This window comes from Pistacia vera, unplaced genomic scaffold, assembly GCF_008641045.1.
Source record: "Pistacia vera cultivar Batoury unplaced genomic scaffold, PisVer_v2 Contig318, whole genome shotgun sequence".
NCBI lineage: Eukaryota > Viridiplantae > Streptophyta > Magnoliopsida > Sapindales > Anacardiaceae > Pistacia > Pistacia vera.
In genome coordinates this window covers 458,933-485,713 of record NW_022196133.1, presented here as the reverse complement: position 1 = coordinate 485,713, position 26,781 = coordinate 458,933, and the positions used below count along the sequence as shown (strand labels likewise).

Sequence of the window (26,781 nt, the reverse complement as noted above, 5' to 3'; positions counted from 1 at the left end):
TAAAGACTTGAAAAATAAAGAGCTTTTGAATTAAAGTGTGAAGGTGAAGACCTCTTTTTTGTTTCTTTATTGCTAAGTAGTCAATACTCAATAGTCAGTGAGTGAAGGCAAGTGCGTAAGTGAGTGAGTAATCGTATTGGGAGAGACAAACCCTGGGGTCCACTAAAGTAAGTTAAACCTGTAACAGTACAGTACAATATCATGTCCTTGCCAAAATTTCTGTTCTTAGTTCATAGCCTAGCCTCATAGGGCAGGCAAGGAACCTTTCCTTTCCCTATATACTAAATTATTTAATAAGTTTTGTTTTTTTGTTTTACTCTTTAATTCATTTTTTTACCATTTTATTTTGTACGAAAATTTTATAAAATGATATTATTGAAAAACAATTGCTGGTTTAGGTATAGGTTTTGGTAGTGCCATTGGAAAGGGAGAGCTTAAACGGAGGAATTAGAGTTGAGATATGATTTGTAATTTTATCCACTACATTTTAAGTCATTACTCTATTGTGTTTATGGTGCTATACAGTATAGGCTGTTTTGATTTTTGATCATATGATACGTCATGTCGTTTGTGTGAGTTTCTGGAGAATGAGATTGAGCCGGAAACATTGTTCAGTTGAACCATTTTCCAGCCTGGTTGGTTTGTGAAAGCCCACTTGGGTTTTGGACCAAGTCTGTTGCAAAATTCTCTTTGGATAAATGAGTTAACATTATTTAGTAAATTCATTGTATATTAATTTTGCTTAGAAAGTGGGAGGTTCATTTATTTTGTTCGTGCCCTAACCCCAAATGCAACAGCTGGTAACAACTATGGTACAAATTTCTGTAGAAGTTGAATTCCAAACAACTTGTGACTTCATACGTTGCCCTCTGCTGTCGTTTTCAATAATAAATGGAATCAAGACAGATGAACTATTGAATTGCTGGAGCAATTTCANTACTCAATAGTCAGTGAGTGAAGGCAAGTGCGTAAGTGAGTGAGTAATCGTATTGGGAGAGACAAACCCTGGGGTCCACTAAAGTAAGTTAAACCTGTAACAGTACAGTACAATATCATGTCCTTGCCAAAATTTCTGTTCTTAGTTCATAGCCTAGCCTCATAGGGCAGGCAAGGAACCTTTCCTTTCCCTATATACTAAATTATTTAATAAGTTTTGTTTTTTTGTTTTACTCTTTAATTCATTTTTTTACCATTTTATTTTGTACGAAAATTTTATAAAATGATATTATTGAAAAACAATTGCTGGTTTAGGTATAGGTTTTGGTAGTGCCATTGGAAAGAGAAAGCTTAAACGGAGGAATTAGAGTTGAGATATGATTTGTAATTTTATCCACTACATTTTAAGTCATTACTGTATTGTGTTTAGGGTGCTATACAGTATAGGCTGTTTTGATTTTTGATCATATGATACGTCATGTCGTTTGTGTGAGTTTCTGGAGAATGAGATTGAGCTGGAAACAGTGTTCAGTTGGAACATTTTCCAGCCTGGTTGGTTTGTGAAAGCCCACTTAGGTTTTGGGTCTTTGGATAAATGAGGGAACATTGTTTAGTAAATTCATTGTATATTAATGTGTAGAAAGTGGGAGGTTCATTTATTTTGTTCGTGCCCTAACCCCAAATGCAACAGCTGGTAACAACTATGGTACAAATTTCTGTAGAAGTTGAATTCCAAACAACTTGTGACTTCATACGTTGCCCTCTGCTGTCGTTTTCAATAATAAATGGAATCAAGACAGATGAACTATTGAATTGCTGGAGCAATTTCAGCAATTTCAATGTTTTGATGATGGTAAGTTTGATTGAAGAAATATTATTTATTGAGGATGTTGTATTAATAAAAAAATAAATAATTATAAAATTTATTGAAAATATTTAAAAAAAATGTGTTTGATTAAGTTAAAATAAATTCGTGGATGTGTTATATTGATATGTTTGATTGAGATGATAAATTGGTAGGCATGTTATTAAGATTATTAAATATTAATATAATATTATTTTTTGAATCGTTTTTTTAACCCTTTACATTTGAAATTTTACTAAAATACCATAACTATATAAAAGTTTAATTTATAACAAAATCACCCGATCACCCACCCCAAGCCACTGCCAATCGCCACTGCCAACAATCGTAGGAACGACACACAACAGATCAAATCTAGCTGGCTGTGCACTGATTTGACCATGGATTTGGTCGTTAAAAACCAAATTTATTCCAACGTACGACACCAAAAATTTGGGCATTAACGACCAGATCTATTATGACCAGAATAGATCTAGCTGTTTCCAACCATATTGGCGCACAACCAACCATATTCGACTGGTCATGCACTGTTTCAGTGGTGGTTGGCCAACAATTGATGATGGTGGCTAGCAGGCGACTGTGGTGGTCCTAGATAGCCTGCAATTTGTTTTAAATATAAGGACATTATTGTCCAAAAATTTAATTAATTAGGCGTAAAATTGTAATGACCTGTTCATGTAAATTAATTTCTAAATAAGGGTATTATTGTCCCAAAAAATTAACAGTTAATTGTAAAATTGTAACAAAATTAAGATTACCAAATACCTAAGAAAATAGAGGTGTTCAAATTACCACCTATATAACCAACAATAATTACTATTGGTTTTGGAAGATTCTGGAAATCTTATATTACTTGACAACCAAACGTGATAATATAAGTAATATAAGATGACATTACCTCAATAATAGGGGATAAGCCGCAACCAAACAGCCCCACTATTTTAAAACTCAGACCAGAGGGCAACTCGTTCTGTTACCCGGGTTACTGGTCAACCGGTCCAATCGGTTGAACCGGTTGATTGGACCGGTGACGTTATCATGCTGACATCAACACTGTAAAAAAATCCAGATTTTTTAAAAATTTCAGATTTTCAATAACAACTTCCTAATTCAGCTTGAACAAAAACAAAAAGAAGTAGGTAAACTGAACCACAATGATCTGGATTTACTAAGTAACTTTTAAAGGGTATTGGTTTGTTATTATAACAAAGGCTTTGCATTAGCATAGCAATAAGAATTTGCTACAAACGAAAAGGAAAAAAGATGCCAATTAAATTCGACAGATACATTCCTATCAAACTTGTTTCAATATACAGTATTATATGTTATAGCTCCACCCAAAATTTATAATTGATAAAAACTTTTGTAGATTACACCATGCTTGAAATGCGAAACAGATTGCAAATCTGGGTTATTCAACCACAATGAGAAAACACAAATCATTTGGGTACCTTCAAATTATCTTCCACAATCCAAGTAAAATAATTCTGCAATTTCCAATCAAATAATCAAAACAAAACTCCCAAATATGGAGGATTCCGCCAAAAAAAGAAAAAATGTACTTCCAATCAAATGAACCAAGCATTACAATCAAAACAAAACTTTCAATCAAATAATCCAAACAAAACAAAACAATACTAAGCCGACAGAGAATCAAAACAAGGAGAGGCGTCGTAAAATAAACCCAAACTTCCAAGTTCCAAATCAAAACAAAACTTCCAATATCGAGGGTGTTGTATTAATGAAAAAATAAATAATTATAAAAATTATTGAAAATGTTTAAGAAAATATGTTTTATTAGATTAAAAAAAATTATTAGATGTGTTATATTGATATGTTTGATTGAGAGGATAAATTTGTGGGCATGTTATTAAGATTACTAAATATTAATATAATATTATTTTTTAAATCATTTTTTTAACCCCCTACATTTGAAATTTTGCTTAAACACCCAAACCATATAAAAGTTTAATTTATAACAAAATCACCCGATCACCCACCTCAAGCCACTGCCAACCGCCGCCGTCAACAATCACAGGAATGGCGCACAACAGACCAGATCTGGCTGCCTGTGCATTGATCTGACCATGAATCTGTTCGTTGTGCACTATGGATTTGGCTGTTGAAAACCAAATTTATTCCAGCATACGATACCAAAAATCTGGGCGTTAACAGCCAGATCTATTATGACCGGAATAGATTTGGCTGCTTCCAACCAGATTGGTGCACAACTGACCAGATTCGATTGGTCATGCACTGTTTCAACGGTGGTTGGCCAACAATTGACGGCAATGGCTGGCAAGCGATAGTGGTGGTCCTGGATAGCCTGCAATTTGTTTTAAATATAAAGACATTATTGTCCAAAAATTTAATTAATTAGGCGTAAAATTGTAATGACATGTCCATGTAAATTAATTTCTAAATAAGGATATCATTGTCCAAAAAAATTAATAGTTAATTGTAAAATTGTAACAAATTAAGATTACCAAATACCTAAGAAAATAGAGGTATTAAGATTACCGCCTATATAACCAACAGTAATTACTATTTGTTTTGGAAGATTCTGGAAATCTTATATTACTTGACAACTAAACGTGATAATATAAGTAATATAAGATGACATTACCTCAATAATAAGGGATAAGCCGCAACCAAACAGCCCCACTATTTTAAAACCCGAACCGGAGGGCAACCTGTTCTACTACTCGGGTCGTCAACCGGTCCAATCGGTTGAATCGATTGATTGGACTAGTGATGTTATCATGCTGACATCAGCACTATAAAAAAAATCCAGATTTTTTAAAAATTTCATATTTTCAATAACAACCTCCTAATTCAGCTTGAACAAAAACAAAAACAAGTAGGTAAACTAAACCACAATGATCTGGATGTTACTATGTAACTTTTAAAGGGTATTGGTTTATTATTATAACAAAGGCTTTGCATTTGCATAGCAATAAGAATTTGCTACAAACAAAAGGAAAAAAGATGCCAATTAAACTCGACAGATACATTCCTTTATATATAAAACTTGTTTCAATATACAACAATATTATATGTTATAGCTCCACCCAAAATTTATAATTGACAAAAACTTTAGTAAATTACACCATGCTTGAAATGCGGAAACAAATGCAAATCTTGGTTATTCAACGACCGTGAGAAAACACAAATAATCTAGGTACCTTCAAATTATCTTCCACAATTCAAGTAAAATAATTCTGCAACTTCCAATCAAATAATCAAAACAAAACTCCCAAATATGGAGGATTCTGCCAAAAAATGAAAAAATGTACTTCCAATCAAATAAACCAAGCATTATAATCAAAACAAAACTTTCAATCAAATAAACAAAACAAAACAAAGCCAACAAGAATCAAAACAAGGAGAGGCGTTGTAAAATAAACCCAAACTTCCAAGTTCCAAATGAAAACAAAACTAAGCATTATGATCAAAACAAAACTTCCAAATCCAGAAAAAGAGAATCAAAACAAGGAGAGGTGTCATCGATTGAGATTTCGAGAGGAAATACCTTTACAAAGCTTAAGCGAGGGACAGAGGCGACGTCGTCGTCTATTTCGAGCAAGGGAGTGTCGTCGTTGTCGATTTTCAGCAAGGAATGGAGATGTCATCATCTTCGTTGTTGTCGATTTCCAACGAGGAATGAAGTTGTTGTCGTCGTCATTGTCGATTTCCAACGAGGGAGGGAGACATCGTCATCAATTTCAAAGAGTGGAGTTGCGATTAAGACAATGGTTGCGATTTCAAACTTCAAAAAGTGGAGTTCATTGAGATTGAGTGGAGATTTGAGTGGGCAGATATGATTGCAAAAATTCAGAGGCGCTTTTGTGTAGAGAGACTGAAAAAAGAATAGTTTTAGCGAATTTTTTGCTTTTGAAATATTGAACCGTTTTATCAAGTGGTCTGATTGGACCGGATGATTTGCACTATTTATTCGGTTTAATAACAATTTATTAGGGGTTTTTGAGCATAATCGAATTTTATATTAACTCGGATCAGACATGCGCAACTGGGTCCCAGTCAAACCGGTTAGACCAGCCAGTCCGGTCCCTTTTTAAAACAATGAACAGCCCCTTAAATTTTTCCTTCCTAGCCAAGGAGATAAAATAGCTCTTAAATTCCGATTACAAAGACCAAAATAAACATCCTACATAAATAATGTGACTAATTTCTCGGATACGTGATTCATAAATAATCTTCAGTTGTACAAAAGATGAGTATATCATGTAATCACAAATGTAATTCGATCAAAAGACTTTGCTAGCTTTAAAATGGTACCGGATTCTTTTGCGACATGTATTTTCTTCTTCTTCTTTAGCCATGAAAGCTTATTAAGAACTTCTTAAAGCCAAGTTGAAACAGATATGCCTGATAAACTACCACTTCCATGGAGATGCAAGTATGCAATATCCACATACATACTTTGGAAAATGGACTTGTCTTTACTTATTTGCTTCCAACTTCACCTTATCGAGATATTCCTGTGAAATGCAAGTAATGATAAGTCAAAATTAAGTTTAATGATAGGTCAGAATTAAGTTTAAAGGGGTGACTTCCAAACCTATGCGCTAAACTAATAAAAAGGAAAAAGGAAAACATAAAATTGGACACTACAGTTATTCCACATACATGCAAGTCTAGAGTATGCAATATCCACATACATCCTTTGGACAATGGACTCGTCTTTACTTATTTGCTTCCAACTTCACCTTTCTGTTCACCTTATCTAGATATTCCTGTAAAATGTAAGTAATAATATATCATAATTAAATTTAGAGTGGTGATTTCCAAAAGTACATGCTAAACTAACAAAAAGTTAGCTAACAAAAAGGAAAAGAGAAAACATAAAGTTTGACTCTACAAATATCTCTAATTGAAAGCTCAAGGCAAAATGAAACTAATTTTTTTTAGAATTTTGTAATAACTTGATATATGAAATTACACATTATAAAAGTTTTATCTTGGCTGTTGGTTCGACTGTATTAAACTATGAATCATCAGTTGTCAAATCTTTGATCCTACCAAAGAAAATGTTATTCCATCATTTAGTTTGGAACTTAAAAAGAACTTATAATACTTTCTATTGCAAAGTATTATCTATAATAAAATCAAATCAAACACTCTATCAAAAGGATAAAAAAGAAGTCACCTGCAATATCCCAACAGCAGCAAACTTGTCAAGAAATGTCTTAGCCTCATATTGAGTCAAAGTCTTTTTTAAAGGCTTTAAGAACAATTCCACATTCTGCCAATAGTATGAATACAAGATTCAGTCATGTTAATTTCTAAAGTTGAAGACAGTATCATAAATAGGCACTTAGAAAATGCAAAATGAAAGGCTAAGCTTAGACTTTAACAGTTTCATGTAACATAATTCATAGATGTGTTTTTGACAACTGTTACATCTAAACAAATTTTAATCTTATTTAATAATAATCTATTTCTCCTTAGCATTAACATTTTCCAATTCGGATAACATCTAATAATTAATGTCATACCCTACTGGAGAGCTATGCTAAAATGAGAAAAGTTGTACCATAATGCACTCACCTTTGATGTAAAGCACTCTTCCCAATATGTGTACTCTACACCTTCTAGTTTTCCTGTTTTAGAGAGCTCTTCAATAAAAAGCTTCACTTGCATAGCCTAACCAAATAAAATTAATTTAATGAGATCGACACTAAATGACTTAACAAAACAAAAATAATTTAATGAGATAGGGATTAAATGACTAACCAAATAAAAATAATTTAATGAGATTAGAAACTAAATGAAAGATTATAGTAACAACACATGTGATGAAAACTCACATCAGGAGTGTTCTGTTGTCTATTGGAAGGATAGCCAACAATGAAACCTTTCAGATTAAATTCCGAGACCTGCATAAATACAGATTATAAGCTCAGTTGATAAGTTAACATGATCCAACTTACAGCCTAATCGATATAAACAACATAAACACAATATTCACCTCAATGGAAGACCTAACATAATAATTTAATACACAAACATGACCCTTACAAATTTGGTTCCAAGTTATCATTCAAAAAAAGACAAAACTTAATCAATGATCTTCACTAAATACCACACTAAACTAATTAGTACTAAGTGGTTAAAGAAAAAGAATAAAGAATATACAGTGATGGGAAACTTTACCAGGCTTTGTAAATCACCAACCACCAAATCAATATTTCCTTTCTTCCTAACCAAAACACTGCAACATTGACAATAACCCACATCATACAGCCACAAACATAACTAATTTCTATATATTAACACCCACATAAACAAAAATTAAATTACACCATTAAATTATGTAGACTCATACCATAAAGGCGATGCAATCTTATTCTTCGAGTCTGAAACCGCCAACCCAACGTATCTATCACCCACATCCAAACCAAGCAATCGACTTCGTTCCAAAACTTTACTCTTGAGGATATCACGGAACATATTCAAGGGTTTCACGTACTTCATCTGAGATTTAATTCATCAAGTCAAAATATTGAATTAAGCATCTTAAGCAGATAAACATAAACAATGTTATATATTTCAAATTTCATAAACTCTATCAAACATAAAACTTAAGAAAATACACTATTTTGAATTTTACAAACTCTATCAAACATTAAACATAAGAAAGTACATACAAACTGGAGCTGGAGCCAAGAGTTTTATAAATGTTTCTTTTTCGAATGTGACATTTCCACAAATAGTTAATAGATAAAAACATAGGAAAACATTTAGTTATCTATTATAGTGGGAAGCATAAACACAAAATCAATCACACTCTCACAAGGCCAAACGAAAACAAATGGGTAGCACTATATTAGCACTTGAGAGGGAGGAGTTTCTTTAATTTTTACTTTGTAAAGACGAGATTCTTCTAGCTTATTTCCAAAATCTCTCCTAAAATGAAATTTGGTTCTTAAAATTAATAGGAATAAAACTAACGTATGGGTTGTTTAAGTTTGCATGCAATAAGTCTATATATCAAGTCACGTGTCATTTCATATTATTCGATGATGCATATAAATTGTGCTTTCCTTTTAAACTAAAGGTGTTTTTATGATAACAAAACTATGAGTTTATTACGAATTCGTCCCGAAATTTGGGAAAATAGCCACTTTGGTCCAGTAAAATCCAAAAGGACACTGCAGTCCCTATTAGACAATTAGTTGACTACCATTAAAAGATTTAGTTCTTCGTAAAGCTTGAGCAAGGAAAAATCTATAGAGTAATACTACACTTACAAAGAAATTTTACAAAGATCTCCATACAAAGTGATGTGACAAAAAATTAATGAAAGAGTGAATTTAATGAGTTTGACTTTTTGTTTCACTCTTCTATTCATATTTTGCAACCTCACTTTATACGGAAATCTTTGTAAGATTTCTTTATAAGTATAATATTATTGAAATCTATATCGCCCCTATTTGTCTTATGAGGAAAAATAAATACAGAATAAAAAATTGAAACTAAGAAGATACCCCTACAGTTTCAAAAACTAAATCCACGATGGTGACTTCGGGGATATCATACAATATCACCCCTAAAATTTGAAAAATATTAAAAACATCACCCCTGAACGTGACACTGTTACAACTTCTGTGAGTGACTTGAGGGCAAGTTTGTCTTTTCACTCACTTTCATAAGTAAACAATTAAAAAGCCTAAAAAATTAAAAAAAAAAAAAAAAGCCTTCCACCCCATCAAGCAGCCACTACTAGCCTACCCACATGGGCAACCCACCACAGCAGCCCCTCCCACATTTACAAACCACTACATCAGCCCCTCCTCAACCTCAACCCAACTAAGCAACATAAAAACAAATTAATGCCACATCCAATAAAACTAATCAAGAAATATATGAAACAATAAAACTAATTAAATGACAAAAATGTCCTACACCACCAATCATCAGGCCACCTGAACTGAAAACCCACCCACACTATCAAGGAGGCACCATGAAACTCAGTGAAAGAATCAGCAAACACAAACACAGTGAAAAAACAATCAACGAACCCTTTACTCACCATATACTCCCAACGTTTTACCAACAAATTAAAAAAATAGAAACCACAAGATTGTTATAACAAAAAAAAAAAAAAATCACAACATATATCACCCAAATAAATAACTCACTGGAAGATCAACACGAAGAACCACCGTTTTTGTCCTCCTCAAGACACACACAATCAGGCGCGTATGGATTGGAGTGATCGTCGGCTACTAGGTAAGGGGTGGAGCTGGAGAGGAGGGAAGGCGCAACTGTTAGGGGTCCAGGTAACAAGGCACGGCCTTAAGAAAGATTGAGGTGGGGCGACGAGGCGCGGCGCAGATGTGGAGTGGTGGTTTTGAGTTGAGACAGTATGGCGGTTGGGTGAGGTCGTGAAATGGCGTTTGGGGATGGACGTAAGAGGAGGGCGGGTTGTTAATTTCTTTTATATTTTCTTTAATCTTAAGTTTATACTTTTATTTAATAGTGTCAATGCCATATACTCCTTTCCGTTAGTTTAGGGTGTCAACTTGGATGGAAAACTCTAACTGACTAACTTAATTACCAATTTACCCATATGTTTATTTTAATTTGACTCTTTTACTTTTAATATTTTTTCAAAAAATAAATATTCTAATTACTCTGCATAATAGCTTTAAGAAAAGATAAAAGAATTTAGAAAAAGTAACAAAATCTTTAGAAAAACTCAAAAACACTGAAAAGAAAATATACAAAAGTATAAAACCCATATGGTCCCCGTTGCCAAGCACCGGTCATTGCTGAGATGGATCCCGCTTGGCAAGGCCATATGCAGCGAAGGCTGGCCAAGCCGACCATAGTCAGTAAGGCTGAGGCACCGATATGGCCAGATGGAACGACGCTAGGCCACGACCTGCCACTGATTTTGGCCACGCATGTCGCATGGCTAGATCAAGTCAGTGAGTCACACATACCAACACCTAACGATGCTTCTTCACTGCTGGCACCCAATTTTTTTTATTACATTTTGATGTTCGGCTTTAGTTTTTTTAATTTTTTTTTATTTAAATGTTTATTATTTTCGATTATTGAAACTTATACAAAGAGTCCATGGGTAGTACTCTCTCCACCCCAATATTTTCTTATTGCAAGCTTGGATGTCAAATAGGATAGAGTTCAATAATTTCACGTACTAAAAATGTTGATAAATTTTCTTTGGCTACTGAATCTTTGCATGAAGATGGCCAGTTTGTTTTATAAGAAAGTCATTTGGAACCAAATGCCATTTAAGTGTGCAAGTCAAGCGGAACTTTCAAACAGCCTGCCCGTCTACAATTCATTAATTAAATGCAGAACCAGGTGTGAGGCTGATGACGTTCTAGAGAACAGCCCTGAAACAAAAACTCCACATACAGGCATACAGCTTCATCCATAACCGAGGCAAGGGAAAAAAAAATGAATTTTCATTAATAAATGGACCATTGAGCTAACAAGACAACTGAGCTTAAACCATATGAATAAATTGAATGATTGATCACTATTTATATCCATCTCCTCTTTACTGTTGCGTATGAATAAATGGTGATAGACTTTCCAGAGCTTCACGTCTTTTAGCTGCTCTTCTGAAAGGCTTCCGATTTCGCCACCACAAGCTATCAATCCCACTAGAACAGTTAAGTAAACTAGTGTTATTTGTAATTACTAGCATCTGTGTTAGACTTGTTCCCTCTTTTCTCTGTTTTTTTCTAGATTGTGTGTGTTTAGGTGAAGGTGTTTTTGGCTCCAGCAACATGGAGTTTGATCTGTCAAATCATAAAAGAAAACAGTTACTAAAAGACTATACATGACAATTAAACATAACAATGGAATATTAAGAGCTTGGTCTAATAGTTCTAAGAATTATGCCCCTTTGTTTTTTTGTCACAACCACAAAATATGTTCAGGTACTGGAAAATGTTAGTCCAGATAAAAAATGTAGTTCCTTCTTAAAAGTCAGTTTGTTCTCACAAGACCTAACATCCTCAGAACTTGTATCCTCAGAACTTGTACGATGAAAGGAAATAAAAGTGATAAAAGTTTTATGATCCATGTTAATGCACCTTCAGAGGAACATTGTTTTACTCTATATTTATATATATCATATCAAAAACATTCCCAACCGCCACCTGATGGAAAAGCTCAAAGCAACAGCAAGAAAAATACATGCTAATGGCTAATGCAATGCAATTACCATGTATGAGCATTATTTCACTTACCTCTCATTATCATCGACCGTTTGTTGTGTAGACAATTGTTCTGCTTCAGGTTTACATGCAGCACAGATGTAGATCTTTGGAGGGGAAAGTAATTTAATACAATCAAAATGATACCACTCATCACATCGATCACAAGCAATCATTGTTCTCTCATCATAAGGCTTCCGGCATATGCAGTAAAGCATACTTCGATCTCTTAATGACTGCACCCACAATGAAAAAAAAAAATGATTAACATTGCCAAGGCAATTAGTTATACAACAAAAAAATTGGTTACCTTAAGTTCCCTCTCCAAGTAAACAGGTAAATCTTCTCCCTCTGTAATAAGTTCAAAGACTTTATCTAAGCTCAATGCCCCAGCATCCATAGTGACCTGCAAAAAGGAAGAAAAATAATGCTAAATCAATGATACAGAAAAACTATATAGAGAGATCAAGAGATTTTATTCGCAAAACCCTATGCACCTTCTTTGCACGATCTGCCCATTGCAAGCCAATGCAATTCAGTTCTGTAAGCTTCTGTCTAAAGTGATCTTCAGGTGTTATGTCCACAGCCAGTCCCTGCCATATTATTTGTTACAGAATTTAGCACAACAGTAACACAGAAAGTAGCAATGCCCGCAACTATATTTTTGTGTGCACGATGGCATGAGGCCAAAGTGACCAAAAAAGGTTGGCACAGGTGATCTATCTCAGGAGAAGCCATAAATGAAAAGCCAATGGCACATACCTCTTTCAAATATTGTTGTATCTGTCGGATTTTAGGTTTTGTTGAACCCTCTAATAATTTATTAACTTTGGCTCTCCATGAATTTCTTGCTAATGCCAGGTCAAGCATTCTATTGCTTTGATGATCATACACTCCTGCCACCTCTCTCGCCTGTGCAATAGAACGACCTCTAATCAGGAAGATAATACCATTTGTGATTACAATATATTTCATTTCATGCTGCTTAACAACCACCAGTAGAGATTGGAGTGGCCAATTTCAAACAGAGTGAGGGAGAGATAACTCTAATCAACAAAATAAATCATGAAAATGAAAATGAAAACCTTACAAGAAGCAAGAGTTAATGAGACACGGATTGAAAATAAGAACCTTTAAGGCAACAGTTAGTTTATTGGAGATGATGCTAAGGTCTTTATCCAAATTAGAAAATTCAAACTTCAGAATATCAGTCAAGCAGGTCTTGCAAGCAAGAGCTTCATCCACAACTTCTTGTAATATATCTCTTTCTTCAATCCTGTAAGGCAGCAAAAGTAACCAAAAAAGAAAAGGTTGTTCCATATAATTTTAGTAATGTCCGCATATGCCCATGAAACATTAGAGTAACCACTAATGGCTGAGGACAAAGGACAAAAGAACTAAACAGCATATTCAAAGATCACCCACAGATTTGATGCAGAGCATCTTACCCGACACAAAATTTTTCAGAATCTGACAGAAGTTCAATCAACTTTATCAAGTCAGAGCGCTTTCCTTCGTATGTCTGTACAACCAAAGGAAAACAAATAAACAGATACACAAGCTTATAAAACAAATTACACCAAAAGAGTGGAGGAAGAGGGAATAGGGAGGAAATTTGTCACACCAGAAGGCTGCATCCATTTACAGATATTGATCCACTTTCAAAAATTTGGCAATAAGGACATATATACTCTTCTGCATCATTTGTACCAACTGCTGCCGTTGGTCCAACACACTGCAAATGGTAGCTGTTCATAAAAGATAAAAAACACGTGTTTAACAGATCAAAGAAATGTAAAAGAAAATAGTTTACTGATTATATGAAAAAATGTGACGAGCATATTATACATATCCAAGAGAAAAAAAGATTCAGTGAACAATGCAAAAACTAATTGGTTACTACTCCTAACCGATAGCTTTAAATATTATAAGCCTAATTTTTTTTTTATTTTACTTTTAAGCCTAAAAATTAGTAATGGTAATTCTTAACGACCTTTCCTACTCTTTCAACGAAATAAAAGCATAACCAGGTTACTTCAAAAATTTAACAGAAACTTCCCACATATTATTTAATCTGCCAGAAAACTCCCCTGAAATTCACTAAAAAACTGCTCTAATTTTTCTCAGAAATCTCCCCAGAAGGGAGATAGTCCAAATAAAAAACAAAAAAGGTTTGAGTCTAATTCATCCAACAAAATGCTCTTCCCACCCATTTCATAAGCATGAATATTAAATATTATCAAAATGACGATAAAAAAAATTGCTGATAGTTGATGAGGAAATTTGCAAGTCATTCTGGCAAGTACTTTTGTTAGTGTGCCACATAACTTATATGCAAAAAATTTGGTTTTCATTGTACTATTCCGTTCAATCAATCAACCACTCAATCAATTGACCATCAATCACTCAATTTGTGTTGACTGCACAGGGTTGGTTTTGGAGATGAAGGTGTGTAGAGAAAAAATACAGCTTCTATAATTTAAATAATCAGTGTAAATAAATTTTATTCTATGCATATGGACTCACTTCTCAGTAGCCCATAACACTTGTAATTAGACTAAATCTAAAGGGAGATCAGCAAAATTTGCCCAATTAGTATTGAAAATTAACAATACATTCAATACCACCTCACCAGTCTTTGCAAATTGAACAAATTAAATGATTCTGTTCCCCATAATCACTCGCACAGCAGGTGCACAATTTTTTTGGTGTTGAGCCTTGTGACTTTTTATATATGTACAATGATCTATCCAAAGACTGTTTCAGCTGCACAAAGGTTAAAAAGGATTCCAAGGCTCAATGATGCACATGAAAATAATGATCATCAAAGCTGAAAATAAATGTAATTATCTGATAAAGACCTTCTGTAGAGAGCCAAACAATTTATTCATCTCTCCAATAGAACTCCCAACAATATCTGCACATCGTTGCTTCCAGTTCTCAACCTTATAAACTTCAGATACAACCATTTCTAGCTCTGAACATTGAAAAGCAGTAGCTTTCCCAAAATCCTGATCGTAATCAAATCATTAACCAAGAATATGATTTATACCAATTATGTTACTTAAATTAACTTGAATTTTAAAGTTATGAACTTGACTAGCGGTGAAAATATTAACATGCAAAAGTACTAGCTGAGATTCTACAAAGAGGATTTATGCAAATATGAATGAAGAAAAAAAATTAAAATAATGTAATATCAGTCATTGAACTTCACCAAGCAAACACACATTGCATACCTTCAGCTGTAACAACAGAGACCAAGATCGTTGCTCACACTTGAGATTAAAAAATTCATGCACTTGTTCTTGCCACAACCTACATTAAGAGTTGAATGTAATGACCGATAAACTACTAATAAAATCGCTAATAATAAAGAAAAACATGCCCAAATGCTAGAATTTGTAAGGAATATGTCTATATGCTCCTTGTCTGTGTATGCCTAATACTCATTTATATACAGCATTAACTTTTAATTTTATGTAAAGTAACACACATCAATCCAAATAAACGTTAAGTTATGTTTACTAAGCCCAACATGATTTATAATAGCCAATTTTGTCTGCCACATCACAAAGAGAGACAGGAGGGGGACTTTAAGTTGTCCATTCCCCCTAATTACTTTCGGAGAAAAATATGATAAATGCAACAATGATGCTATCAGCCAAAGTAGCTTCTATAATAATACAGTGGGACAGATAGAGAATCTGATTATAATGGTATCATAGGCTTTTTTTTTTTTTTAAATAAGAAACTTAGAAAGTTGATCAGAAATCCACTAATACAAACATAGCCCATCTAAGAAGGGGCTAAAGCTTTACAAAGAGTATCATTAGTATTCAAAGTTTGTGGAACAGCAGAATTTATTTACTACTGATAAATATTGGAATGCAGGCTTTTCACCCAAAAAAAAAAAAAAAAATGAATTGATTCATCATAGCAATGGCATACGTATATAAGAATTGAGCAGGAAATCAGAATTAAATGGATGGATGGACGTTTTGTGCTATACATTAAAGTGATATTCTTTAGCTCAGAAAACTATATTGAACAATCATAAGACTCACTTGTGTTTCTGAATAGCACTCTTAAGTTCACCCACCATCACGGGAAAAGAGACATTCATACTCTGAAAGCAGAGGAAAAAAACAACAAAGAGAAAAGCGAGGGAGTAAGTCCGACATAGACGTTGAATTGCTTTGACAAATCGCAGTCAAAATTTTCAGTGTCAAAATATAATCTGCATATTCTTGAAGATATGAACAGGCACAGCAAAGCTCTGACTTATAAAATTCTATTACCTGAGATCCAGCAAAAACTGCTTCCACATCACTCAACTTGCATCTTCTGAACTTGCAAGGAGCAGAAACTACTTCTGAAGCTCTCTTAAGCCATTTAACACCATGAATCAAAGAGTTCCACAAATTGCAAGACAGATATGTAGTGGAAAGGCCTTCTGTAATCTCCATCAAGTTCTCCACATCCTACAGGTAAAACAGAGTAAACCATTGACCATACAAGCCAACAAGGAAGAATTGTAATAGTTAAACAATCAATTAGAAATGTTAATCTAACAAGTTCTGACAAGAAAGAAAGAACTCAATAACACAATTAGGTGATTAAGTAACAACAATTTGATACTACACAAAATGAATGAATATGGAACAAAAAATCTCGTGCATTTCACCATTAAAAAATAGGGCTTCCAGCAGGAAAAGACAACGGGTGAGACATTCTACCGCAGAACAAACTCCAGGTATGCACAAGTCGGCATTACATTATATTAGAAACTAAATACTTCCGGAAACAAATGAAAAATTGTTTCTTTGTACACAACAGTTTTTGCCCCAAAATGAAAGCAATATATGATAATACACCAAATTAAGTTCAACTTGATACACTTTTCCGTAAAGAAGAACCATGCTCCATTATACAAATTAAAGTTCAGAGAAAAGATATGACACAAGCTGGATGTAAACAATAAAAAATAGGTGGTCACCTCAAAAGAAGGAGCAAAGGAACAGAAGGATAAGGCCTTATTGCACCATTGCAGAGTAGAACATGCATTTTGGAGTTTTGGAATCTCATGGAAGTCAAAACCAAGAGATGAGCCAGCTTTTATAATGGATTCCATAGAGGTAAGCAGATGTTGAATTTTTGAAGTAAGACCATTGCTCAGACCATCACCAATATTACTCGTATCAAGTAGGCACCCAGCATTTTGCAGTAGAGAAGAGGCATGATGCTGCCATTCCTCACAATTCTTGAGAACTGTTTCAAGCGTTCCCTGTTCTTCCAATGAAATCTTAAGAATCTTTGAATGAGAAACCAACTCCTGCAAAATATAAACTAATTTGTCATGCTTAAGCTCCAACAGATTAGCAAGTAAATTACATGCATGAGTCAACATGAACCTTCAGAGCCTCAAGTTTCAGCAAAGAAGTAGGTGCCTCAGAAGAAGTAGATGCCAAAAATGGCATACATTTCTTCAACCAGGATTTAGCTGTTGATACTGCATCCTGGACGCTGTCTAGTGAAGGTAGAACCACAAAAATGTCTTGTGATGTCCTAAATAGAATTATATTCAATGATTCACCAGGAAAAAGAGTAAGCTATAGAACTTAATAGTTTAAAGAGGAATATAAGGAAAATTTAAAAATAATAGTGTACACTCAAAACCTGATAATATCATCAAATTCAGACATCTGAGCCTTGCGTGCAAGAACATCTGCTGCTCTTTCCTCCCAACACAATGCAGTCGCAAGAACTCCAGACATATCAATAAATAATTTCTCTCTATCTATATGTAGCCTGGTACACGTACAAAAGAAAGCCAAGTGAGACTCACATGAGTGTCAAAATAGTACAGAAAACTCAGTAATTTTAGTTCAATGAGATTGTATCAATGTAAGAAAGCACACATGACCGCCTCTGTCATCATTTGCTGAATGAATTCCGTGGACATTTTAGTATCACATGCCTGTAACAGTGCGAAAAGCACATTGTGAATTCAAACACTACGCTAATATGAAAAAAAAAAAAAAAAAAATTGCTTGAAGTACAGGTGCTAAAACGAACTGGCAGAGCATAGATCAAATTTAATAAATAAAAACAGAAGTCCTCATCTAGTCAACTGAAACCAACAAAATGATAAAGGTCAGGAAGCACATTAAGAGGACTGTAAATTAATATAAAGACCTATATAATAAAATATAATCACCACCAACAAAGACTTGAAAAGAAATAAAGACGCTAGCACTACCTTGAGAGCCTTTTCTCTGCAATAAGCCTTCTTCAGCTCAAGCTCAACAAGAGGCAATTCATCAACTGTTCAAGAAAAAACGAACCATGACCAAGGAAACACAAAATAGAAACCAAAACAACGGAAACCATAAGGATTTCCAACAAATGCCATGATAATATCACTGCAACAAGGAAATTCCATATTTCAAGCAAAAAAACCTTGAATTCTCAAAGATGCTCCATCTTTCAAAATGCAATTTAATTCATCAATCACATTTTGTTGATCCTTCCGTTCATGAATGTTCACCAAAATCTTATTATAGCGGGAAATCCATGAAACAACTTCTCTATGGTATTGCTTTAGAAGCTTCAATTCTGGTGCATCAACAGTGAAACCGTCCAATTCTTGTAGCAACACTTCAGCATTCTGCAAACGTCAAAATTTGAAAATTTTCATTAACACCTTTAACAAGACATTGCAAAGACAAATAAAAGGAAGATCAAGTAGGCTAACCTTTAGACTAATAGGACCATTCAATATTTCACTACACTGAGCACGACATGATTCAGCTTGACCTATTAGATCCAAAAGCAATTCTGTCTCTGGAAGTTCAACTTGAAGATCCAATATCTATTCAACACAATTACAAAAATTGACCTAAGGCTCTGTAAAATGATAAAAAGAAAGATGGGGTTGTTGCAACTCACCTCTGACTTTAACTTGTAAAGCATTTCAACCTCAACTACTGCAGGACATTTACTTGAGATGCATTTTCTCACACACTCTGTCCAGACCTAATGGATCAACAAAAAAAAATCAGGACAGAAATGAAAATACAGTTACAAAATTACTAAATCAAGGTCATCCAAAATTACTTAGGTCAGTGTATAAAGACTTTTTTGCCTAAAAGCGATCTGTCTCATAATTACACTAGCATTGTATTTTAAGGAGTAACAACAAAAATAGGAAAGGTGGGTATAATCAAGGATGGAATCAAAGAGACCATAAATATAATAATTCTACAAGATCTATGACAATGGTACAAGACTTTACAATTTCTAGATACACCAATTATATATACCTTTGCAGAAGAAATTCTTTGTGATAATTTCTTGCTTTCTTCCATGCAGATTGGTAAGCCACAAGCTCTAGAATGCAATAACTCCAACTCAGAGATCTGGAGTGACAATTGTAAAGAATGAAAAATGCTTGTCAAAAGAAACAGTGAAAACAAAACAAGATAACCGAAGTATATAATTGCCAGGCCGAGAAAAAAAAAATTAAGACTTTAACATAAAAGTTATACACACATTAAATATGTTGAAAGTTGTAATTAGATATAGATACCTTTGACCATTTTGACAGAGCAACATCAATTTCCCGATTCAACAACCTAGCCTCTTCTGCATATTCCTAATTAAAATAAATCAAACAGTAAGAATTTCAATGTGAGATCAAGAGCAAATGACGCAGGAAAAAGAAACCCAAAAACGTCACTGGGTTATGTTTATGATAACAAAACCATGTTTTTTCCCTATCCAACTCCTGATCCTGCATCTGTGAAGCAAAAGTTAAACTACAGTTTTCAAAAAAGCACAACACCTTCAACTTAAGATGCCCAGACTCGTTACAGGGCACAGGATCAAAACCCAGCAACTCATTAACGTATGCCAACTCCACTTTCTCCGAATCACAGCCAGGCTGATATGACCAGTTCTCTGCTTTGGAAAGGCAATTTCTTATGCCTTCTGCCCATTTCTGAGCTTCAGTCAATTTCTTCACCATGTCCCTGACCTATGCTCAGAAAATGAAAAAGAAACAAGAAAAAAATTGACAGGCAAACCATGGTTATAAACTGCATATTTAAGATTACAAAAAAGAGAATGAAACAGATGAGGACTTAAAGCTCACTTGATCCATCTCAGGACCAGCCCAAAGAAATTGTTCAGCTTCCTTCAACAGAGAGGCAAATGCATCACTAGAATACAGATTGTTAAGAACCTCGGATGAATGCAAAAGCCATTGTTCTGCTAGATGAGAAAAAGTAATGCGGCCACCTTTGACCTGCACCCATTACATGATATTAATAGTCAAAACTCCTCAGAAACTCCAAAGCAAGTGACCCAAATATAATAATGTAACAATGGCCACATTATAGGCTAACAAAAATGACAAAATCACCCAACAAAATTTTGATAACTAAAAATCTGTTGCTAACCTAAAAGCTATCATCTAATACTTGGCAATAGAGGGGAAAAAAGAGTCATAATTAAACCTTTTTACTCAATGCACTCGTTTGATTCGAAGATGAAATTTGCCTTTTTAAGCTATTACTTTCTGACGTCTCCTCAGGATTTCAGCCATCAACTGTAAGAAACAAGTCATTCAATTCCGCCAGGGTATGACGATAAAGAAGACAAAGTTTTCTGGGCTTGCATTCACAAAGGTGTTCCCAGTGCTGTGTTAAAGGCACATATAATCAGTAATAGCAAAAAAAAGTATTTCAACAGTAAGTGTTGAAGGGAAAAGTAGTTACACAAGGTCCAAAGTAACGTTCATCTTTCATACTAGATTCTTCAGGAAAATAATGAGAAAACCAACACAGGAAACAAAATTATTCACAAATAAGAACTAACAAGAAAGAGTTAAGCAGATCAAGATATTTGGTTTGAAAGGCTTGTTAATGGCTTTTTCATCTTAAAAGATTCAATACAAATTGAATGAGTTTACTCTTACCAAATTTAAAAGTCCCAACTAGTTTCTATTACGATCCCACGTTGAGAGGAAAAAGGGTGGCATGTGGGGTTATAAAGGGCTTAGGCACCCTCCCTTAACAAGCCGGTTTTCCAAGAAGAGTTCTACCCAAGCTCACAAAAGACTCATGGCTTAGCCCCATTGTTTGAGTTGTTGAGGTGGGTTTCTATCAATTAGTATCAGAGCATGATCCTGCACCCACGTGGATGTCGCCTATGTGGTAGGCTAACCCGTGGCCAGCTAACCTTGGGCCCGGGCTACTACCCCGAGAAAGGGCATGAAGACCTAAGGGAAAGGGGATCCGCGTAGTCACCCAAGGGGTAAAGAGGCCAACGTGGACGTCGGTTGCGGAAGAGTGGTGGTATTTTAGGATCCCACATTAAGAGGAAAAAGGGTGGGCATGTGGGTTATAAAGGGCTTGGGCACCCTCCCTTGACAAACCGGTTTTCCAAGGAGAGTTCTATCCAAGTCCATGAAAGACTCAGGGCTTAGCCCATTTGTTTGAATTGTTGAGGTGGGTTTCTATCAGTTTCATTAACTTATAAATAATTCAAACCAAAAATCGAAATATTGTTTATAATCACTTGTACACAAAGAAACAAAACGATCTAAAAATTCAACAGATTTCAAAAGCTGAAATAAGACTCTCCTATTTACTTGTGAGCTATCTCAGAAAAAACATAAAAGTTCTTAAGCACAAAAGTTTCTCCTTCTCATAACAAATTTTCTTGAATCTAACAGTCAAAAAATTAATGGAGATAGAATAGGCATATAGTTTACAAAAGCATACAATTGTCATACAATCTGTCACAACTGAAAGTTGCTTACCTCCAAACATACGAAAGCAGATGGTCTACAACGGCAAACAACAGCACTGAGATATAAATACTGTCGGCATATGATACATGTTGGATCCTACAAGAGCCATCAAATAAAATTCTCACAACCATATATCACTGAGTTGCATAAAGCAAAAACCAAAATGCCATAAAAGATATTGTATTACCTCTACAGTACCCACATACTCAGGACATTTCCGAGGGCACATAGGAGTTGACTTGATGATGCCTTTTTTCCAAAGTTGTTCTCTACACATTCTTTCTTTAGTATATATTCTAAGCAATTCATTTTTCAAATAAGGCAATGCTTTGCTATCACGATCACTCTGCTGCAAAGAAAATAATAGTCAAGTAGCTATAAACAAAGAACAGCCAACAGATGAAACCAACAATCCACAGAAGAAAACAAAATCCAAAAGGAAGTGCTAAATTTGTGCAATTAGTGGTTGGTATGAGGGTGAGCTGTGTTAAGATTCCTCAGGTCTCATGTGTCTGTATTCTACAAATTTATTTGTATTAGAATTGAATATCCATTTGCATATATATCCACAATATGGATGAGGGAAACTATTACGAAGGTCGATCTTTCACACGAAGATTGAGAGATAGTGTGTGTTCAATCATATCACCTATTATTACAGTATTAAAAGTGGAGGCTTCACATTGTGTCATTTATTGCCAATATAATTTTTAAGCAAAGGATTCCTTGTGGCTGCATCTCTTCGTACATCCAGGAGAACAATCAGTGTCCTCTTCAATAGCAGTCCAATCAATGCACAAACGACAGGTGAGAAAAAGTTATAACCTTGGCTACCACACAAAGGAGCTCCTCATGAGATAGAACAGCAGCTTTGCGATACAGCTGATAAAGTTCTGCTCCAGAACCACCATGAGGTAGCCAGTCAGCAGGGGCAAAATTGACAGCCTCTGCACAATTTAAACCTGAAACGACATAAAACCCTAGTGTTTATATGCTGCAAATGACACATTTGATATGAATGAGACATATGTCCCCCTTCAAACTGATCTCTGTTAACTAGAGAAACATTAAGACATACCAAAATTAAAACCTGCATGGTATGATCTAGGGAATGTGATGACAAAGTTTCCCGGCTCCTGGTGGAAAACAGGCAAAAAATAACTATATTAAATATATGCAACAGAATACATAGACAAAGGTTACATCACCAGCCACCAAAGATTATGAAATTTGAAACATATTAAAAGCCATTCTATTAGTTGACCGGGAAAGCAATCATACAAGAACTTTTGCACCGAACTTAGCCAGAAAGATCCATATAGCAGCATATCTACATATAGAGGTTCTACCCATACCCAAAAACCACACTGATATTACTGCAAAATATAATTTAAGTCAACATAAGAAAAAGATGAGCTTATTTTTCATATTCCCATAAATAACCTCCTGGAAAGATAATAAAACCAGTCTATTATATCTGACCCTGACATGATTCTACACTTTAGCAATCAAAAAAATGAAGAAAAAAAAAAGCATCCGTATTCATGTCCTTGCATATCAAACCTGTAGTACACTATAAACTGGAACTCCATTTTCTTGCAAGACTGATGGATTCAACATGGTGACCAGCTGAAACAGTAAATCTGGCTGTGCATCAAAAAGATCAGGAAGGCTATTCTTCATCACCTGATAAAAAAGGATAAGGTCAGTCAAAAAGCATTTTCTCAATAAGAAAAAGATGTTGCTCAATATTGCAAAACAGCATAGTGCATAACCATCAAGACTTCAAATTATTTTGCTCTCACATGCATGGTGGAATGCAACCAAAATCATCATGTAAATCAGAGAATAATCAAGATATCACAAGCATATAACCTTGACCAAACAGAAACTAATCCCTCAATTATCTCAAATTAGAAAAAAAAATATTACAAAATAAATATACAAAGGTAGATCTAACACGAATTAGAGAATGCGAAATAAAATTGACAAATATTAAGAACTACCTTCTCAAAAGCAATGGCTTCGCTACCTGGGACACTGTACCAACATTTCGGGTCTCCCCTAAGAAGGCAAGAGAAGCAGAGATCATCAACTTCCTTAGAAAATCGACTAAAAGATCTAACAGTATCTCAAAAAGTATTTAAAGCATCCACCATTCTAAACTAACAGAAGTGTTGGATAAACAAAATTGAATTCTAATTATTTTGAACCATACCAATCTTTTGATGCCTAATCAAAATCAACGAAATTTATGCAAAAAGCTTTACAGAATTATTACCACTACTTACTGCTCCTAATTCTGAACTGATAACACCAATAAATATCCTAAGCTTTTGATAAGATTTAAAACATCAATAAAGAATCCATAGCATTTCTTAATGTCTTTCCATTATGTGAGTCCACGTATATGAACATTATTACCAGCTTGTAGAATAATTAGTTCTTCTTGAGTATCCAAAATCCTTTAATTCCAATGGGGACTAAGACACAAAAATATTGAGAAGATGTCAACTAATGAGAATTAGAAGTAGTAGACAGCAGTGAAATGATTGTGTTAGGATTTCACTTTGAAGGCATACAACCTGTTTCCCAAAATAAAACTTCTATTCTGATTTTCTTCCACATAATTAACTAACAAAATAACAATTTTTCTGGCTGAACAGTGCATCAACTTCTTTTACAATTCAATGCTGCTAAACTCACTTAGATAATCCTATTATCCATTATAATACACTAGTTCATCTTTAAAAGAAGATAAAAATATATACAAATAAAAAAAATGGATAGAAGAAAAAAAGGGAAAAAGAAAGAACCAATCATATGTAGCTTCAAATACTAAATACACAAAATTTGCATAAGCTAGAACAGCATACCAGTGATGATAATTCATTGAGTAAAAACAGTGATCTTCAAAATGCCAGCAAAAAGCTGAGAACAGCATCCCAATATAAAGCCAGGGCACCATAACCCCAGTAATATTCTGATGAACAGTTCTAAGCATCGATCCTTTCAACTTTGGCAAGTTATTGAGATTCCACGGACAAGCACAATATTCATCCCATACATTGGTACCAACAGATTCTGGTCTTGGGTCATTTACACGTGGAAAACCACTCCCATAAACAGAAGTGTCCAAGTCACTCCCATACATAACTTCAACCTCACCCGCTGATCCCTCCACAATTTCCCAAAACTTTTTTTCCAATTGAACACGTGATGCAGATCGTGACCCGAACCACTTCCTTTTTGCCCGGTCAGCCACACGCCTGAAAGATTCAATAGAAAACCGCTTTCCTGGCACAAAACCGAAACTATCTTTATCAGAATTCAAGCACTCTAGGCAATACCAATTACCCGGTGGAATCTGCTTCAGTGGCGGTGATAAACAATAAATATGCCATCCTTTATTGCACCTGTCACACAAAAGCATCACTTCCCCGTGCAACCCACTTTTGCATTGCTCACAAATCTGATCAAGTTCCTCCGCCTTCACAACCTTATCACAAACCCTAACTCTCTCACAATCATTGTTATTTCTCCGCCTCCTTTTCGAGCTCAAAAACTCGACCTTATCTTCATTTTTAACATCCTCATTCAATCCCCTCTTGCAAACTTTTGACACTTCTTTATTCAACTTATTGTAATATTTTTCATAGTCATACAAATGCTTGTGGTATAATTGACACAACACATGCTTACCACACTCCGAAATCTTCTTATTCAATCTCACAAATCTAAAAACTTCCCCCCACTTCTTCTCCTTCAAAACCTTATCATACCCTCCAAACCTCTTCACTGCATTAAACAACTTACACAAATCTAACTCCTCCCCTTCAAACAACACCTTTTTCAACTTCTTCCCACAATGCTCCTCTAAAAACCTACTATACTCCAACTCAAAAGTCTTGGAATCACAAGCAGCAGGGCGCGCTTGCAACTGGTGAATCGCCTGTGTTTTCGTGGGAAATGTAAATGACCCTAAATCTAAAGCAAATGGGGGTTTCCAACTTTTTGGTGGAACAATCTTGCAAATCCCATAAGGCTCAGCCTCTGTCCTAATCTTATAAACATACTCTAAAGGATCCTTAAATTCATCCTCAGTTGGATAATACACAGGCGCAGATGGTATATTCAATGATCCAGAATTTTTTGTTGATAACAGTCTCGAATTCTGTCCTACCACTTCCCTAGCTCTTCCCTTCCCCATTAACACTACCACAAACACATAAAATCTATTTAAGCTCAGTAAGCATCTCTATATTATATCTCTACGTATAACAATTTTTCTTCTTTTCTTTTCTTTCTTTTCAATGAATTAATATTTAAAAAAAAAAAAAAAATCGAGCTCTAGGGTTTTAGGCGTACCTTTGTTGAGCTTGAGTGAGTCAGTTTGTTTCGTGGGAGAGTTGTTATAAAGAAAGTAAAGCAAAAATCGTTCTTGTTATTATTTTATATATAAATATTGGGAGTTAGGTATTTAGCTCTCCAAATGGTAAATATTTACGATAATGGTAATCTTCTATTCTAGGTTTAATGAGAAAGCCAAACGATATTCTTTCAGTTTTATATTGTGTTTCGTATCTTTGGTCTCCTTCGCCGTCTGTATCGGGACAAGGGTTCGTGGGGATCTCAGAGTAGTGCGTGTGAGCACGCGCTCTTTTGATTGTTGGATCTAGGGTGGGAAGTCAACTGAATGTCGACGATTTCGTTTTTTTATTCACGCGTCGGAGAAATGTGTGGTTGTGTATGTGGCTGAAGAAAGCGCCGTGCCTGGATACGGTGCGGACGTGATAGGTTGAGGTAATAAAAGGAAATGGTTGACTTAGATGGACGGATGGGATCGTTCGTTTAATTCTCGTTGTGATCTTATTTTAATTGGGAGATTTGTTATGATAATAGTGGGTATAAATAATTTAGGCCGTACAAAACCGGATACCCGA

General features: G+C 34.7%; 2 protein-coding genes across 2 annotated transcripts; both read right to left on the bottom strand.

Moving 5' to 3' along the window:
* Positions 1–5,983: 5,983 nt before the first annotated feature.
* Positions 5,984–10,264, bottom strand: LOC116136717 (putative pre-16S rRNA nuclease). The gene is made up of 7 exons (XM_031422382.1): positions 9,967–10,264; positions 8,151–8,299; positions 7,979–8,036; positions 7,633–7,701; positions 7,373–7,468; positions 6,972–7,067; positions 5,984–6,558 (listed from the first exon to the last, which is right to left on the bottom strand). Exons 2-7 carry the CDS (start codon positions 8,297–8,299, stop codon positions 6,508–6,510), a joined length of 519 nt encoding a protein of 172 aa, XP_031278242.1. The 5' UTR covers positions 9,967–10,264; the 3' UTR covers positions 5,984–6,507.
* A 972-nt stretch (positions 10,265–11,236) lies between these two features.
* LOC116136705 (lysine-specific demethylase 5D) lies at positions 11,237–26,243 on the bottom strand. Its single transcript, XM_031422373.1, is given in 33 exon segments — positions 11,237–11,601; positions 12,055–12,257; positions 12,332–12,427; positions 12,519–12,614; positions 12,784–12,933; positions 13,153–13,297; positions 13,470–13,543; positions 13,646–13,769; positions 14,654–14,787; positions 14,883–15,032; positions 15,261–15,339; positions 16,089–16,150; positions 16,323–16,505; positions 17,021–17,356; positions 17,436–17,589; positions 17,701–17,832; positions 17,943–18,001; positions 18,284–18,348; positions 18,484–18,691; positions 18,779–18,895; positions 18,973–19,059; positions 19,347–19,442; positions 19,613–19,678; positions 19,868–20,059; positions 20,177–20,329; positions 20,541–20,723; positions 21,848–21,934; positions 22,026–22,187; positions 22,664–22,800; positions 22,917–22,974; positions 23,402–23,524; positions 23,845–23,902; positions 24,715–26,243. Coding segments are annotated over 33 exon segments (5,547 nt in total). The 5' UTR covers positions 26,049–26,243; the 3' UTR covers positions 11,237–11,357.
* Between the last annotated feature and the right edge of the window lie 538 nt (positions 26,244–26,781).